The sequence below is a fragment of the Drosophila subpulchrella genome, chromosome 2R (assembly GCF_014743375.2).
Source record: "Drosophila subpulchrella strain 33 F10 #4 breed RU33 chromosome 2R, RU_Dsub_v1.1 Primary Assembly, whole genome shotgun sequence".
Classification (NCBI taxonomy): domain Eukaryota; kingdom Metazoa; phylum Arthropoda; class Insecta; order Diptera; family Drosophilidae; genus Drosophila; species Drosophila subpulchrella.
The window spans coordinates 12,897,784-12,915,462 of record NC_050611.1 but is presented as its reverse complement, the minus strand read 5'-3'; the positions used below and the strand labels follow the sequence as shown (position 1 = coordinate 12,915,462).

At 47.7% G+C, this 17,679-nt stretch overlaps 2 protein-coding genes across 3 annotated transcripts; one reads left to right on the top strand and one right to left on the bottom strand.

Moving 5' to 3' along the window:
* The first annotated feature begins 179 nt into the window (after positions 1–179).
* Positions 180–10,452, top strand: LOC119549334 (activated Cdc42 kinase-like). Of its 2 annotated transcripts, XM_037857315.1 has the most exons (8): positions 188–285; positions 1,777–1,846; positions 1,916–2,315; positions 2,375–3,457; positions 3,517–4,256; positions 4,319–4,541; positions 8,506–9,825; positions 10,014–10,452. In XM_037857315.1, the coding sequence occupies exons 1-8, from the start codon at positions 282–284 to the stop codon at positions 10,203–10,205; spliced, it is 4,032 nt and encodes a 1,343-aa protein (XP_037713243.1). In that variant the 5' UTR covers positions 188–281; the 3' UTR covers positions 10,206–10,452. The 2 variants fall into 2 exon arrangements, with proteins under 2 accessions (XP_037713242.1, XP_037713243.1); XM_037857314.1 differs by lacking the exons at positions 8,506–9,825; positions 10,014–10,452 and adding an exon at positions 4,763–8,491 and having other exon boundaries at positions 180–285.
* A 180-nt stretch (positions 10,453–10,632) lies between these two features.
* LOC119549335 (condensin complex subunit 3) lies at positions 10,633–15,760 on the bottom strand. Its single transcript, XM_037857316.1, has 7 exons — positions 15,294–15,760; positions 15,042–15,218; positions 14,156–14,970; positions 12,566–14,096; positions 11,898–12,500; positions 11,681–11,836; positions 10,633–11,382 (listed from the first exon to the last, which is right to left on the bottom strand). Exons 1-7 carry the CDS (start codon positions 15,546–15,548, stop codon positions 10,795–10,797), a joined length of 4,125 nt encoding a protein of 1,374 aa, XP_037713244.1. The 5' UTR covers positions 15,549–15,760; the 3' UTR covers positions 10,633–10,794.
* Positions 15,761–17,679: the final 1,919 nt, after the last annotated feature.

Here is a 17,679-nt window from a genome sequence, read left to right as displayed (position 1 = left end):
AACAAATTCGCAAGGAATAACGAAGAAATATAGTTGAATATAGTTCTAAATAAATTTATTATCAAGAAATTATAGCCTTTTCAAGGAAAAAGTGAAATATTGGTAGGGCTGTGTAATTTATTTAAAAGGTAACGGAAAATTTAAATTTCACCTTACCGTTACACCGACGACTTGAGTATTTACCAACACTGGCATTTGGTAATTGAGCCGACTCCGCGCGACGGTCATACTAATTGCAGCAAAAAAACAAAAAACAATGCAGACGCACACGCGAGTGTAAAATGGGTAAGTTTGACAGAAAAAGAGCAGTTAAGCGCTGAAAAACGATCTTATTGTGCGGCTAACAAGATGAACTCGCTGGCGGCAGGTGAAAAGTGCAGGAAAATCGATTGTAAAACGGCTTTTTCCTGCAACGTAGTTGCGATTGGGCTTCCGCTTGCGTGCGAGAGTGTGTGTGTGCGTGTATGTATTGGCCGATCGATTTTATTTTGCATATTCAAGGACAAGCGAAGTCCTGCGGGAAAGTGCGACCGGAACCGGAATCGGGATCCGTCGAAGAAGCCAGAAACGGGGCGGAGCCGCAGCCCCATGACTCAGTAATCGCCAGTCCCCGGGACACTATCAGCTCCGCAATCTGTGTACATGCATTTGTTGCTCAAGTTACACCCCGCATCTCTGCCAGCCGCACCCCTCCCTCCAAAACCCTCCCCCTCGCCCACCCACTGTGTCAACTCCGGAGAGGACAAACAATGGCCCCTTGCAGTCGGATGACAAATGCGGGTGCAGCGACATCAAGAAAGAACGCCTTGGTCCAGTGGTCCGACTATCAGATACCCTCTTTTCAATGACCTATACTATAAAGGTTGTCCTAAGAATATTGTTCTTAGATATGATTCCTTTTCACTTAAATCCCACTCCGCCCTAAGTATTTATTTAGAAAAACTTGTCCCTCTTAAGATCATTACTCTATAATTAACATGCTGAAAGAAACACTATAATAGATTGACTTATAAGCAGCTACCCTAAGGTGCGACCAATTATCAGAATGAATCAGCTATCTATAAATTCATCAAGTCATTAGAACGTATTCTATCTTTTCATAAGGCTTTCTGGTCAGAATATAGTTGAAGGAGATTTCTGGAACTCCCAATAGGTATTATAAAACAGTTGCCCAAATTTGCAGTTCTTATAGTTCTCAAGATATGATATGAAACTTACATATTTTTAAAATATCTGATCTATTCTTCCTACCTATGTACCTTAGCGGCAATATAATATACACTTTATAAAACAATACCCCAATCTGTAGTCCTAATAGTCCCCAAGACTTGATATGATGTTGACATATTTTTAAAATACCTGATCTATTCTTCCTATTTATGTACCTAAGCTACAATATAACATACCCTTCTTATTCTCCGAACAAAGGGTATATACCCAGGCAATCGGAATTCTGTGTCAATGTGCTCACGTCCTCCTGCGAGAGAGTTTTTGTGTGTTAAGATGGTGGGGTGGAGGAGCGGAACTTTTTGGGTATGCAGAAGATGTGTGTGTTTTATTTTATCATATTAAACACCAAAAAAAAAAAAACATCTGCGTTGGCGGATCGATCGTTAAAGAAGTTATTTATTGCCTAGGGTATTCCCCCTTTTCTCTCTCTTTACGTCAAAGATAAGGGCCCCCGAGATTTGCTCTTGTGCGGTCGCTTATATAGTATCTATATTATATATACTCAAGATCTTAATGTGTTTATTTTTGTACATTCCCCGCTTCCAGAGTATCCACAAATTGATTTATACGAATTCCTCACTGAGTCCGAACTGCAGCAGTACTACAATGCCGTCAAGTGAGTGACCCAAAAAGCGGAAGCAGCTCCCCCAACCGAACTAACCCCATGCTCTATGCTTCCCCGTAGAAACGAATTGAAAATAACGAACGCGGCCCAGTTCAAGTATGCGGCGGACGAGGATTTGCGTTTCATTGGGCTCTCGCGCCCGGAAATCCGGAGGCTGCGCAAGTTCTACGAGAAGCACTTCCCCCACAGCTACCTCAGTAAGATCAAGCGTCTGCTGCAGGCGCCCGGTACGATGGTGAAGCGGGAGGAGACGTCCGGCGGCGCAGGTCAAGTGACGCCCGATGGTAATGGCGCCTCCTCCTGCTCCACGCTGGCCGCCAAGAACGGGGCCAGCTCGCCGGGCAAGGTGCCCAACAACAAGCACATCATTCCGGCGGACTCCATTAGCGTAAACAAGCAGCTGGGCACCGGCGAGTTTGGAATCGTTCAGCAGGGCGTCTGGTCCAATGGCAGCGAAAGGGTGAGTCGGGATCAGCTTTTACCAGCTTCCAAATATTACATTTAATTCATCTTTTACAGATCCAAGTGGCCATTAAATGCCTGTGCCGGGAGCGCATGCAGTCGAATCCCATGGAGTTCCTCAAGGAGGCGGCCATTATGCATTCCATCGAGCACGAGAACATCGTGCGGCTATACGGAGTCGTCCTGGCTACGGACTCGCTTATGCTGGTCACTGAGCTGGCGCATCTGCGCTCGCTTCTGGAGTGTCTCAAGGACTCGGGGCTGCGCGTCAGTTTCCTCACCATCCCCACGCTCTGTGAGTTTGCCCTGCAGATTTGCAATGGAATGCGATACCTGGAACAGAAGCGCCTAATTCACAGGGACCTGGCGGCACGGAATATCCTAGTGTTCAGCAAGGACAAGGTCAAGATCTCCGACTTCGGACTGTCGCGGGCCCTGGGCGTGGGCAAGGACTACTATAAGACCAACTTCAACGTGAATTTAAAGCTGCCGATCGCGTGGTGTGCGCCCGAGTGCATCAACTATCTACGCTTCACCAACGCCTCCGATGTGTGGGCCTTTGGGGTCTGCCTGTGGGAAATGTTCTCTTACGGCTTCCAGCCCTGGGCGGCACTTACCGGTCTGCAGATCTTGGAGGCCATCGACGCACCCAACTACCAGCGACTTGAACAGCCCGACTGCTGTCCCAGCGAGTATTATACGCTGATGATGAAATGCTGGCAGGATGATGCTGCCAAGCGTCCGCGCTTCGGTGAGATTTATGACCAACTGCCCGATATGAAGCCAGAGCAGCTGAAGGCCGTGGTGAATTGTGCGGAGCCCAAGAAGGACCATCTCCTTTATCGCCAGGGCGATATTATAAGCGTTCTTGACCGCAACACAGGCACGCCCTTCTGGAAGGGAGTACTCAGCACTGGCAAGACGGGCTACTTCAACCCCTCCAACACCGTGGCCTTTCTCGAAGGTCTGCCCAGCTCTAGCCGCGACTCCTTCAGTCGGGTGAGCGACCACAGGATCAGCAAGCGCAAGCTACGCACCGAGATGATTTCGAAACCGCAAAACGACTTTAAGCACACCGGTCACGTGGGTATTGACGGAGCAACCTTCGGCGATATTGCTTTCCTGGGAAGTTCGCAGAATGTAAGTTACTTGGTCCAATCGGTTCCAGGCTGTTTAATAATCTGTAATGTTTATCTCAGTATAATCACGTGCCCAAGCAGATTGTGACGCCCTACAAGCCCTCGGAAGACATTGAGCAGACGCCCCTCCTACTGCCGCCGACGCCCACCAGTCCTGACTCGCTGCAGACCGCCAGCGGTTATTTCCCCGAGGGTGCCAGCAGCGGAGGTGCCATGGGCACCTCCATGAATCCCACATTCATTCCCTCCGCCGAGCACACACCCAAGCTGATAGCCACGAACGGCCAAAGCTCATTCGATTTTGCCACCGGGTCTACCAATCCGTTCTTCCTGAACAGAGGGGATGATGAACTGGAGTTTGGCTTGCAGAACAACAACTACGGTTTGGATGGCAAGAGTATCCATTCGGGGGAGGCCGGGTGGCGGCCCAGCTCTCGAAGTATTGTGGATGATCCTCACGAGTATCACGAAATATCAGATGATGAGATGGCTGCCGACAAGCTGGACTTCGGGCCATCGTTGCTGGACGAGATTAACTCAATGTTTGGATCGATTAGCGGGGCCTCCGGTAGCCACCCCAAGTCGCCGGGATTTGATCATGTGAATACTAAGAACGAGTTTGCGGAAATGTCTGTCAAACTTGGCCAAAAGAGTGGCGATACCAATGGCAATAAGCATGGCCATGGTCTGCTGCCCACGCTCTCGAAAAAGAAGTCGTCGGGTACTGTGAAGCCCATTTCTGTGAAGGACGAGAAGATTCTCAACCACGCCATCGAGATAGCTAACGAGATTAGTGCCAGGTGAGATGGTAGTCTTGAATATCTGTTAAATAGACGCTAATTTAAATCTCTTTTCACTTTAGATCGATGATTGATCTGGTCTCTGATCAGACCCCCGCCATCCACAGTCCCAAGCGCAAGTTTAGCTTCAGGTTTCCGCACTTGAGTAATAATGGAGCCAGTGACAAGGCAAGTGGCCTAGGAGGAGCCAGCGGTTCCGCCCACACTCCCACTCATGGCAACGCCTCGCCCTTTTCCAAGAAGAAGAACTTCACCGAGGAGCTGCAGAGCATTCCGGATATACAGGTGAGCAAACCAAGCGGACAGATTAGTTTATTTTTTTCCCAGTAAGCGCTACGCCATCGATCCCCGGTTCTGCAATAGATTCTAATCCTCAAGTTTTGTCTACACTCTCTGCTCTTTCTCCTTCACCAACATCGTTGCCCATTCATTCCCCTTTTGCGTTTGCATTTGGCATTTTGTTTTGGTTGTTTTCTCGTTTTGCTCCTACATCGATCTATGAGCAGCGTTTTCGCTCGCTAAGCGAGATCAAGAACGGCACCGATCTGCGTGTACCCATCTTCGACAAGGAAAGCTCTGATTTCCTGTTCCAAAAGTCGCGCGAGATCCTTAGCAGACCGTTGAATCTCGAACGGGAGCGGGCGGAGGATCAGGCCCCGAAGAGCATCGACGACAACATCATGGACATTGAGAACACACTCAAAGCACTAAACCTAGACTTCATGCACACTTACACAGAGCTGGACAAGAGCGACTCCAACGATACGATCCTAAACGACCAACTGCCGGTCTGTCTGGATGACGGCATCAGCAGTGCCACAGGCAGCCTAAAGTCGGCGGTCTACAGCTACAGCAACGGGGTACAGACCATGTTCGACTTCAATGCGGCCACCAGCCATCTGGACAAGCACCTTCAGTACATGCACAACCAGGCACAGCTGAGCGCCGCTGCTCCGGTTGATCCCAAGCCCATGGAGGACAAGCGATCGAGCACACCAGACACGGGGTTCGCCTCGCGGGATACCAATATCTCCCTGTCACGGCGCAGCAGCCAAAAGTCCAGCTACAGTCCACAGGAGAGCTTCCATTTTCCGCTCAAGGGCGAGGCCCTTTTCAGCGCCCCACCAGTGGTTATGTCAGGTGGCTATGCCAGCCTCAAGGATGAGCTCGGATACGAGCGTTTTGGAAATGGAGCCACCAAGCAGATGCTGGCCAGTGCCTCGCCCATTAAGTCTGGAGCGGGCCTAAATGCCAGCAGTGGGTCCGTTTACATGGGTTCTAAGGGCTATCGCCAACGCTCGACATCTTTCAACGAGAGCTTCCATCCCATTTCACCGGTTCTGTCCGAGCCGCCGCAGCGGGAAAGGGGCGTGATTCAGCGGCAGGTGAGGATGGAGCATCAGCCGCCTTTGCCACGTCGCTCCGCCTCGTATAAACCTCGATCCATCCGAGCCCGCACCTTAAGGCGGTTAAGCTACAATCCCATGACCCTGGATTCGAGTTCCTCCAGCGGCGAGGAGCCCACCAAGCCCAGTCTGGCGCGCTCCGAGTGCGACATCCGGGCCAGAGTGACGGCCAGCTCAAATTCTTCGTTGGGCCGACGCCGACGGGCGGGAATGAATCGCCAGGTGCAGTCCGCTTGTCATGACGAACGTGAGACCATCATCTCCCCACGCCAAATCTACGGCTCCAATTCGAGCATCAAGTCTGCACCGCACTACAACATTGGTGGGCAGCGGCGCAGCTTCCACAGAGGAGGAGCCGGCATAATGGGCGGTGGCTACGAGCAGTTCCAATACGACGAGCGCATTTACGATTTCGGAGGACGTGGTCCTGGCAACAACTACAATATGGCCCATGCGAGCTATATGAGCTCGAGTCAAAAGCCCAGTTATATTTTAAACGGCACCGAATTGCCCGGATCCGGATCGGGATCCTCTTCGGCTGCCTCCTCGGCAGTGCAGGCCACTTACAGGACGGGAGCTGGTGCCCCCATACAGCGACCCATGAGCGGTGGAGCTGCCCTGCACGAGTTCGATATTAGCCGGCTCACGGGAAAGAGCCCCACTTCCACCAACTTTGTGGGAAGTTCACCGGAGGAACTTAAACAGCGCCAGCTTTCGGTGGGTTCATTGCTAGCTCCCACCAACAAACTGGTGAAGCCCCAGCGACCCACAGAGTTCCACTGGCCGGAGAAGATACACGCATCGGCGGTGAAGCAGCATGAGATGCACTGGAGGCAGATGCAACAGCAGCAGCAGCAACAGCTGTCTACAGCAACGATAATTGGTGCGGCGAGTGGAGGAGTGGCGGTGGCAGCTACGAGATCCAGTGATAGCTCCTCCTCATCCAGCACCGAGAGCGGTGATGAGTTCCAGTTCCGCCGCGAGTTCGTGGCGCCACGAATTCCGCCCAGTCCGGCTCCATAACTAAGGAAAATGCTGAAATACGTTCTCAATTTACTGTTTGGCAATGTGATGTCCGATTAGAGGCAGAGGCGATGGATAGATGCGAAATGGATCCGGAGAGTCGTGGTCACGAATGGAGGTTCCTCCGGGAGCTTGGCGATGTGGTGTTTGTGCTACTGTCTGTGTGTGTGAGGAAGGGAGCGTAGAGTGTTGGCGTCGAAGAGTAAATTGAAGAAGTATTTACAGCGAATAGATTATATATTTTTTGGATTTGCATTTTTTGAAGCGAGATGAGAGTGTGCCTTATAGGAAAACACCGAAGACCTCTCAGAACAGATAATAATGATGTGCAGATCAGCTGCACACCTTCCAAAACCATTCTATCATCCAGCTCATAGTTCATCTTCATCAACAGCTAAACTCCACTTTATTACATACATAATAGCGGTTTCCTTTTTCAAGTTGGATAAAATATGACGAAATATAGTATCATATTTTGGAATTGACCTTCAGCCCTATTTCGTCAAATTTAATCCAAATTGAAACAGGTAATACATCTAAAGTTTTCTCCGCATCTCTCTCAAACAAAACAACAAATACTCTATTCAGTAGCCTAAAGTCAATATACAAAACTTTTCTTCAACTTTTCACTACAAGAAACACAAATAACAAATATAATGGCTTCCAAACGGAATGAAAAATGTTCAAGAATTTTTTAAAAATAAAACCCAACAAGAGCTTGGTTGTCGGAAACAGTATGTCAAGGCACAAGACAAACACAAACACTCACACTTATTGAGGGGACTCCAACTAGACAGGGTATTACCTATTACCAGTGAGACCTGCAACTTAGGATCTCACGGCGGTAATTATAAGTCACACACAGACACAGAAAAACAACCAGACAAACAGTCATCCACACACAACTGTTGACAATCCTCAGAACTTGTCCACATCAAAAGACATTCGTCGGAGCAAGAATCCCGTACGGATTATGTGCCATATCCTGACGCTTGCATTTTTTATGAAACCAAAGCTAAAGCGAAACCAAAACGAAAAACAAACAAGTTACACGATACCGAAACCAAGAGAAGCATTTAAGCTCACTTTAACTAGAGTGTCGAACCCTATAGTATCTATAAGATTGGAGATTGAAGTGTCAAGTATTGGCCCACTAACCAAAACGAAACCAAAAGCAAAACTAAAATTAACTTTAATTAAATTGCCGACGGCTGCAGAGTGCCGAACATTTTTGATAACCTCACTAAGCATATATTATATGGATTATACTTACTAAAAGATTTTCGCATTCTATGCATTTATGGATAAACTCAAATTGAAAGTATGATATACAGATTATATATACACCTACTTAAATCTAAATCAACCTAATTATATGTTTACAAGTATAGTGGCGTATGCGGTAATGTAAGCATTACGGAACATGATATTCTAAACTATGCGTTTGAAGCGTTTCAACCCAGAGAACATAAAACTAAATGAAAACCAAAATTTACTCGAGTATTATACAAGAAACCCCAAAAAAACTAAACTAAACTACATTTAACTAAGCGACAAGTATTTAAAAAAAAAGGAAGAGTTTGAATTCTAAGAACCAAAAAAAGTTAATTGGTAATCAAAAAAGAAAATGTTGTGCATATTTAAAGGGATTCAATAAAGAAAAACTAATTCTGAATTTCAATTCTGACGTTGGCTTTTAAGATCGATTACAAAACCTTAGTTCCTTGCACCGCTTTAGTTCTTATGGTTTTTTTGATCCCAACATTATCATTTTGTACAATTTCATTTCCATTCATTTTATTCCTACCCCGCCCCCACAGTCGCTCATCGGCAAGGAGGGACTGGAGGCCTACAACAGCCTGATCGAGCGCAAGGCCCTTCTGGACATCGGGCCCAGTCCGGCATCCACTTTGCTGCGTCACCTGGACACCGACGAGTTCGACCTGCAGAGTCTTCACCAGTCGCAGCGGCCGATGACGTTGCCCACTCGAGGGGCATCGCAGCGGGTGCGCAAGGCGGAACTGGCCGCCGGTTTTAGTCGCCACAACGACGAGAACTCCAATTCGCTGGAGACCTGCGAGAGTCCCAGCTACATGACCCACGGCAGCTACAAGTTTCCAGAGGCGCAGCAGTCGGAACCGCTGCCAGAGCCAGAGTCACCGAATCCCATTCCCCTGCCGCCGCGCGAGGGCAAGAAGCAGGTGAAGACCAGCACCAAGCGCCATGTGCGCAAGTATCCGCTGATTATCCCGGCCAACGGACTGCAGCGCACTCTCAGCAAGCTGACGGACTTCGGGGACGATGCTGGGAGAACTCCAGAGATCTCCTCTTCTACCCAACAGCAGAGAGGACGAGCCATCGAAGTGGTGGCTGCTGTCCGGCCGAACAGCATGCGACGCCCATCACGTCCCTCGGAGCGGGAATACGAGAACATGCCGGCGGTGGGCAATGAATCGGCCCACACCTACCAGAACCTGGATAAGTTGGCTCCCGCGGATGCTGCCGGCCTTACGGACACCGCTTCGCTGCAGTTTGAGTCTATCCTGGAGGCAGACTCCAGTAAGGAGGGCATCCTGCAGTCGCCGGACGTGACCGATGGCTTCTACAACTTTTCCATTCAGAAGGAGCACTACAACAAGGGCAAGGATGCGGAGTTCGAGGCCACCCAGATATCCGGCTTGTATGTGAACGATGACGAACTGCGCAATCTGGACATCGAGAGCAGCCGTAAGACGGCCACTCCAGGCAGCAGTTGTAGCGCCTTGGAGGCGGAGGCCAGCCAACAAGATGGACAGCCCCCAGCAGAGGCTGCTCCGGAAGTGAGTCGTCGCTTCTCCAGTGCGGACAATGAGCTGGCTGGCAATGCTCTGTTTAAGAAGGTTCGGGCCTCCGTAAATATGGCCATGAGTAATCGGAACTCCGTTGGCGAAACGAGTTCCAGCAGCAGTCATCCTGGAGGAGCTTCTGCCAAGCCGCAAACTGAGGCCGAATACTTTGCAGCCACTGCGGCTCGACTGGCGGATTCCAATTCGGTGAGCTGCGAGGATCTGCTGGAGTTCTCCGACAAGAAGCCCAGGGGATGCGAAAGGGGCGTGGACTCGGATGAAGTGCGCATAATGGTGAAAGTTCTCGGAAAGGATGTGAGTATATTTTTTAGAAAGACTTATTATTCAATTTCAAATAAGATCATTAAGAATCTTTTTTTTTTAAAACGATCAATGAGGATCAAACATAAAATTAATATTTTCTTTTCGAAATTGAATCATATTTCATTCTTCGTAGAACTATATATTAATAATCATATACTTATCATAATGTTTATCCACAGAGTACGCCCAACCGCTGCTTGGGAGCCCTTGAGTTTATAAATTGGGACGTTCATAAGTCCATCAAGCTCATCAAGCTGCAGAACCTGGTCAGCGAAGCCAATCTCAGTCTGGAAGCCTCTTTCGAGGCGCTGCAGCAGCACGAATGGGATTTGCACACCACGGCCCACAAACTGAATGGCCTTAAACTTTAAATACTCCTCTAAGGCCACCTACACTTCGATCGCCCTGATCTGTTTTAAACGACCGCCGTTGCCTTAACCTCATAACTATCGTTTCTAATTCGTAAGCTAAGCATTGGATAGACTTAAGTAACTAACGTAATCACTGCTCGCCATTGGCTTCCTTCATTCGGATCTATCGAATCTCAGCATGTACTTATTCACGCATGCTTGGTCTGCATGCAAGTTACCAGCATCAAAATACACATTTATACACCTACTTATATAGACATTTTCAATAAATTATAAAAAACTCATTCAGAGTTTTAGTTTTGTAACTCAACTATATTTAGTATTTTGTATGGGTTGTTGGGACTTTTATGGTAGAAGTACCTTAAACCTTTTTCTTGGAGCAAACTTTACCGGTAATGTACGCTGTTGAACAATGTAAAGGCAAACATTTTTATTGAATTTGTGTTAAATTATTTAACGATTTATTTAAACTTGAAACTACTATAAAATTTACACATATTTTACACAAAGAAACGGCAACACAACTTAACTCTAACGAACGAACACAGAATACACAACGGGAAATGGTCAGGGTGAATCCAGGCGGACGCTATTTCCGCCTGCCGCCGCGCTTGCCGTCCATGCTCATGGTCAGGGCCACGGCCCGCGTCACGCGCTTTGGCGTGGAAACTTGCAGCTGGCCGCCACTGAGGTTCATCTCGAGGGACATCCGTTTCCGGGTCATGCACATGGAGTTGATCCGCTGTGCCCGCGCCTCGTTTCGCGTGGTCACTTTTGGGGTGCTGGAACTGGGGCGGGATCGGATTGAAGACAGCGCCTTATTGATTGGCTTCGTGGACTTGGTAGGCCTTGGCTCTGTTGCATTTGCAGTTTCCGGTTCGGATTCAGAACTTGACTCTATTTCGGAGTTCGATTGAACAACGATCGCGGGAGGCACTTGGTTCTCCTTGACCGACGACGTGCTGTCCGTGGGACTGTTCGTGTTCTTGGCCATCTGCTGTCGCCGGGTACTCCTGTTATCCAGACACGGTTGCTTTCGCAGCGGTGAATCGCGGGGCGGTGATGGAGCTGTCGATTCACTTGATCGCACGGAGCGGGAATTGGGATCTGACGGAGTTCGTCTCAGCACTCTTTTCCGGCCGTTTCTTAAAGGCGTCTCCAGATGCAGGACTTTTCGCTGATGATAATCGAAAACAAACGAAAATAAAAATGTGAAAATCAAATGAATGCTCTCCCCTTTGCCAAGTAAGATTAGTGAGTGTCTTATACAGGATCTACCCGGATGCGAAACTAAACAGGGCGTGCATCACTAATTCTAGGAAGCTTAAAGGAAACTACAATTTGTGTTCAGTTTTGGAAACATTGTTGATTGTTAATGCCGATTGCAACTTTGATCTTAAACTAAACAGCGAGTAGATGGTGAGTGAGTCCTTTGGCAGTGGCTAGAGCTGCATGCGCAAGCGCCTGATACTCACTTTGCTAACTGGGTTGGGTGTGGTCTGGGATATGGAAATGCTGGCGGCTTTTCTGTTGCGCAGCGATCGAATGCGTAGGTGGCTGGCATCCGGTGCACTTTTCGGACTGGGTGAGGCGGCTGTGGGCGATGCTTCGATTACCTCCGAATCGTTTGACTTAAAGAGAGACCCAAAAAGTTAGAAGCCGCAATTGTGTGGGGGAAAATATTATTCTTACCCTATTTGAAACGGTTGGACTCTCGGAAATCTCCTCATCGGACGATTCCTCTTCACTAGACACCCGTTTTTCTGGTGTCTTGGACGACCTGGCCATCGCCATTTCAAGGCGACGTCTTATCTGCGGCTGCCGTAAATTTCGCTTGGATGTCTCTGCGGCCTCCGTTTCAGTTTTTTCCTCCGGTTCGGGCGTCTGTGGACCTAATAAGCTTTCGGCTTCTGAATGGCTGATGGCCATGGAGCGACGCAGGTAACGTATCCCGACAATATTATCTTTGCCATAAGTAGTTACGATGGGCTCGGGCGTTGGCGCTGCTGGTTCGACTGGTTTTGGAGTTGCAGCAGATTCTTGTACCGTTGCTTCGCTTTGCTGAGTTTCTGAAGCAGCGGTTTGAGTCACCTCATGAGTCGTATCTTCGGGAACTGGAGGAGTTGACTGTGCTGGCACTTCAGTTGCCAACTCCGTAGTGGTCACAGTTGCTGTATTGCACTCCTCATCGCTTTCGTCTTCTCCCGGATTTCGACGAGGAGGCGGATTGAAACTGCCGTTGACTACCAGCTTGAAGTTCTCAATGTTCTTTATTACGCGGGGATCCAAGTCGCTCTGTAAAATTAACAAGAATCAAATAAGAGGAACTTATTTGAAACATTTGATGCAAAAGTACTCACAGCTATTAGCTTGTCCGCCAGCTCGAACATTTCAGTCTTAATCTCCGATCCGTTGAAAACGTTTACTGATAGCGCCGTAAGCTCCTTGGCTAGCAGGCGGCACATTTCCTTGCGTTCCGTGAAGTAGTTCTGAATATACTGCAGAAAACTTATCGCCATTTTGTTGTGGATATTCGTTTGAGGCGTGCTGATCTCTTGCACTGTCATTTCGAGGAAGAACTTGGTTAAGTTTTCGGGCTGGACGCCGTTAAGCGGCGAGTCAAAGCTGCAGTTCATGACGGTCCAAACGGTGGGAAGGAAACAAGGCTGCAGGAGGTTCTGCTTGTTGAGGCGTCTTAGCTCTTCGAAGAACATTCCCAGCACTTGGCTGATAATGGGCTCGGTGTTCGGGTTAAAGTAACGCTTTAACAGCTGCTCCATCACATCCGTTCGATCGTCCAGATGACCGCGGAGCACCAAGCGGCACAGACCGCGAACGATGGCCAAGCCAACGCCTTTGTTCTGCACCCGCTCCACGTAGTGTCCCATAACCATGATGATATCGCTGTTCTGCTCGTTGTTCTGAGACTGGGTGCCATCGTCGTCATCGTAGAGGTCCTGCATGTTGTACAGCTGTCGTCGCTTCGTCTTCGACACTTGCATCCCGCCGGTCTGGTTAAGATCGTTGAAGTAATCCACACCGTAGCGATCCAGCAGCTCAAGTATGCAGTTGGCCGCCGTTTCGCACAACCGCACGATGTTGTTGTTGCAGAACTGGTCCACCACCACCTCGAAGACCTCCTTGCAGTATGCCTCGTAAAACATGCTGAAGGTGGTGCCGCACTTGATGGCCCACTCGAAGATATCCACCTCGGCGCAGGGAAGATAGCGACATATGAAGTCCTTGTACAGCTGGCAAAGGCTCGGCGTCAGCTTGTCGACGTGCGGCGAGGCGGTCATGTAGTAGCAGATGTACAGGCCCTTTAGCACACGCTCCTGCTTGGACAGCTTTGGGCGGGCGGGCACCTCGAGGACTCCGTTCCGCTCTAGCAGAGGGCGAATCAACTCCGTGTACTCCTCAGTGACGGCCATCTTATCATCGTTTACGGACTGCGCCCGTATGTATTCCTTTTGGCGCACATAGTTGTCCTCCTGCTCCTCCATCTCTAGAATCCTGACCTTCAGCGAGGATATCTTCATCTTCAGCGGCGTGTCCAAGTCGTCCAGCAACTTATTGATCAAACTGCGGTCGTGTATCAGCTCATTCTGCTTGGTGTTCAGTTCGCACAGCTCGTAGACGATCTCGATGAAGAACTGCATCCGATCGTTCATGTCGGTGATCAGTTGCTCCATGCAGCGCACCAGCACGCACACGATCTTGTGGTCCAATAGGCAGTCCTTCAGCAGGCTAGAGATCAGCAAGCGCATATTTCCTCGACCGATCTCGTCGCCCAGATCGTACGACTCCAGTATCTCCACCAGCGAAAGCAGCATGTTTTGGAATTCGACCTGAGCGAACTTGTCCATGTCGGGCTTTTGAAACTGACAGAATCTACAAAACGGAATGCATTTAATACCGAATGGCGCTGAGGAGGAAATCCTCTGACTTACTTATCCATATAGTTGCAGAAGACACTGAGTTCCGGCAGCACGGACTCCGTTTCGGGTGCCTCCGTCTCCAGATACTCGCTGAGACACTGCCAGTATAGCAGCAGCTCCACGGTCAGCAACTCGTGTGGGATGCAGCGGTGCAGTTCACAGTCGTCGCTTAATGGCAGCTGTTCGATGAGTTTCTGGTGGTCCGTCTGGTCGAAAATCACTCTCAGCATTTGCTTGGCCACGCGCCGGAAGCGCAGCAGTTCCTCCTCGTTGGAGTCCAGCTTAAGGGCCGCCGTGAGGGCGATGTAGTTGTGCTGGTACGACTCGATCCACGTCTTAAGCATGTAGTTGACCACCGTTTTGCGCACGGTGGCCGAGGTGTCGTTGAGTCCTTGCTCCAGCAGTGTGAGACGCTGCGCCACCTTGTAGGAGCGCACCGGGTAGTTGCACATATTCACATACGTGTGGCGGCGCACCTTCTCATCGACGTCCCACAGGCGCTGCAGGATGTGCGGAATGGTGATGTAGTTCCGGCCCATGCACGTGATGATGCACTGTCGCACATTGGGCGAGGGATCGGCGCTTAGGTGATACTGGTACGCGCAGACGACGGGATCGTTGGGATTGTCTGGATTTTGGAGACGCTGCATGGCCAGCACGGCCTGTTTGCGCACACTGGCGGACACATCCTTGACGCGGTCCAGCATTCCGTCCAGGATATCATCGCACTGGTTGTCATCCAAGGCGGCATTGGGCCCCAGTTCCTTGAGTATGAGATTCACAGAATAGCAGATGCGGTAGCGTATGTGCGGATTGCTGGAATATGTCTGTGAAGGCGGGGAAACCCATAAGGTTATAGGTACATTTTGGCAGTACAGTAGGTACAGTAAACACTCACCGTGAGCAGCCAGCGGAAGGTCTCGGCCAGCATGGGCTCCGTGCGATCCTCGGTGGGAGTGGTGACGAAGGTGGCGCAGAAGTTCAGCGCCATGGTAGCGTTTTCGTTGCCCTCCTCCGCTTCGAGTACGGCCTTCAGCACGTTGATGAAGGCCTGCTGGAAGTTCTCATGGCCCATCTGCCGGGAATTACCAGAGTTAATTAAGAGCTTGAAATCACAGATAAATCGGCCAGCAGTACCGACGCCACTTACCCTTGTGTACAGTTGCTGCATCTCCTTCACGTAGCGCTTGTGCATGGATTCCTTGAGCTCGGTCTGTCGCATTATCGAGTACATGACTTCCGGGGATGTGGAGGCCGAAGTGGAGGATGTGGTGGCCGCCACTCCTTGATCCTCGTTCTCCTTTTCAACATCTTTGCTGGACTTTTTTGTGGCCCCCCGAGGCTTTCTCCCCACCGTTGCCTTTGGTGTGGCCTTCTCGGCCGCCTTTCCCTTTGGTCTGGCCATTCCGTGTAACTTGATCCGCGTGATCGTGATCCGCAGCCGTTGTTGGAGCGGTGTTTTTCGGGTTTAAAGTTTAAGTTAAAAACTGTTTTCAAATTGCACCAAGCGATGGCGAAACAAACAAGCGTCGCGTTATTGCTTTCTCCGCTTTCCACCCCCGTTCGCTTGTTAAATTCAAATGACGCGTGTGGATTTTTTAGTGTGTTTCTGTACGGGGCTGCGATCGATGAGTGAGATCGCTCGCCTATCGGTTGCTGCGTTCCATTTTTGAATTTAACTGAAATATGTATACACCGATAACAAAATAATCAGTTATCTGAAGCATTTTATTTGTATTTTGATTTCAAATTGTTTGATTCTAGGCCTTCCCATGCGTTATTTCGTTATTGCGTTTGCTCAGACCTCAGTTCAATATATAGTATAAGAAAAATGTAAATAATTTTTTTTAGCTGAAGGATTAAATATAAAAAATTTTTTTTTTTAAATTTGATATTATTATTTTTTAAAAATAATATTTTTATTTGCATTCCAAATTGAATGATTTTAATAAAGATTGTGAGGAAGAATAAAATAAAATGGTACTAAAAAAAATATATATACAAAAATATAATCCACAAAGTGGCTTAAGTTTTAAAACATTATAAAATTATATTTTGATATTAAATTTAAATCCTAAAAACTAAAACAAGCATCCCCTTGGTACCAAGCCATTAACCCAGAGATGATAAGCATCAACAACTACGCCAAAAACACACAACTTTGCAGCTTGCCAAGGAAAGAAATTACCAAGATCATTAGGCTTCGGCTAGGACACACAAAACTGACGCACGAATACCGATTCTCCCAGCCAATAAACAGCCAATGCCGATTCTGCACCACAGACGCCATATCGATCTCACATATCCTCAACGACTGCACCGCATTTCAAACACATAGACCTAGTAACTCAAATATAAAACTATCTGATCTCTTAATTAACCCTTCATATGAAAATATCCAGCAAATTCTTAACTTTCTCAAATCAGCTAACCTACTTCAACTCATTTAAATTGTTAATCTCCTTCTCTTCCCACCCATATGTAAATTCTAGTTATTAAGTAAACCTGTAAATACAATTTAGTCCGGCCGAAAGTCTTAGCAACTATGGCCGATTCCTCCCTGTACCTTAAGTTTTAAACTTTTGGCAACAGAGTACAATAAATAAATAAAAACTAAAACTTTCTATTTTAAATTTGTTTTTTAAAAGATCATAGCATTTTCAACCCTGAAACCAAATGGTACCTAACAAATTGTAACATAATGATGCTGTACTTCTTATCTGCCTTCCATAGAAGGCAATTGGGATTTTTGGTGGTGGTTTTTTAAAACCACGTACTGTATTTCGGAATTCTCAGAAATATATTTACGAGTTTCATTTCGAAATGGCGGAACTAAAATTTAAAAACAAATACTGCAAGGAAATCTATCCTTTGATAAGAGCGGGCGGACATAGCCGGTTTGTACTTGCTTTTGAGTTTCAGGACCAGTATTGTGGTATATCTGGTACTTACTCTATGTAATCGTGTGTTCACGATATGTGTCTTGAACATAAGACAGTCTTTCGCTTATCACATGACATTGGATTATATGAAAAACAGTATTCTTTACTTGAGCTGTATAAGCTCAAATCTAATTGTGTAATTAGGAGAACCCATTACTCAGAATCGATTGTTTAGAATATCTTTTTGCATATAATGCAATGCCTACTTATCATCTTTGATGTCTTTTGCTTTCCCTAAGCAGGGTGTTTGTTTCAGTGCTTAATCTCTTTTATTTAATGTTGCGCTTAAATAAGTCAGAATTATCTTCTAATACTAATAAATACTCTTCTATCCTAGAATATATCCAAAGCAGACTTTACGTGCCACCTAAACGAGATCGAAAAAAGGCCGAAATTCGCAAATAAAGTGAAGGTCAAACCTATCAGTCCTTCCTTAAAAATTATCTAGACATGAAGGGAGAGAACAGAAATAAACTACAGATCGGCTGCAAGTTAATCAAGAGAGACATATTGTATATTGTATTTATTTTGTCATCCTATAGTTATGACAAACTTGAACTTTATTAATAAATAGACATTAAGATACTGGACATA

Excerpts from the sequence above, each read along its gene's own strand:
- LOC119549334 (XM_037857314.1), top strand. Across the intron at positions 2,316-2,374 it reads GGTCCAATGGCAGCGAAAGG|ATCCAAGTGGCCATTAAATG; the intron begins GTGAGTCGGGAT and ends CATCTTTTACAG. Across the intron at positions 4,542-4,762 it reads AGAGCATTCCGGATATACAG|CGTTTTCGCTCGCTAAGCGA; the intron begins GTGAGCAAACCA and ends ATCTATGAGCAG.
- LOC119549335 (XM_037857316.1), bottom strand. The coding sequence starts at position 15,548 with ATGGCCAGACCAAAGGGAAAGGCGGCCGAGAAGGCCACACCAAAGGCA. Across the intron at positions 14,097-14,155 it reads TTCTGCAACTATATGGATAA|ATTCTGTCAGTTTCAAAAGC; the intron begins GTAAGTCAGAGG and ends TCCGTTTTGTAG. Across the intron at positions 11,383-11,680 it reads CACCCAACCCAGTTAGCAAA|CGAAAAGTCCTGCATCTGGA; the intron begins GTGAGTATCAGG and ends GATTATCATCAG.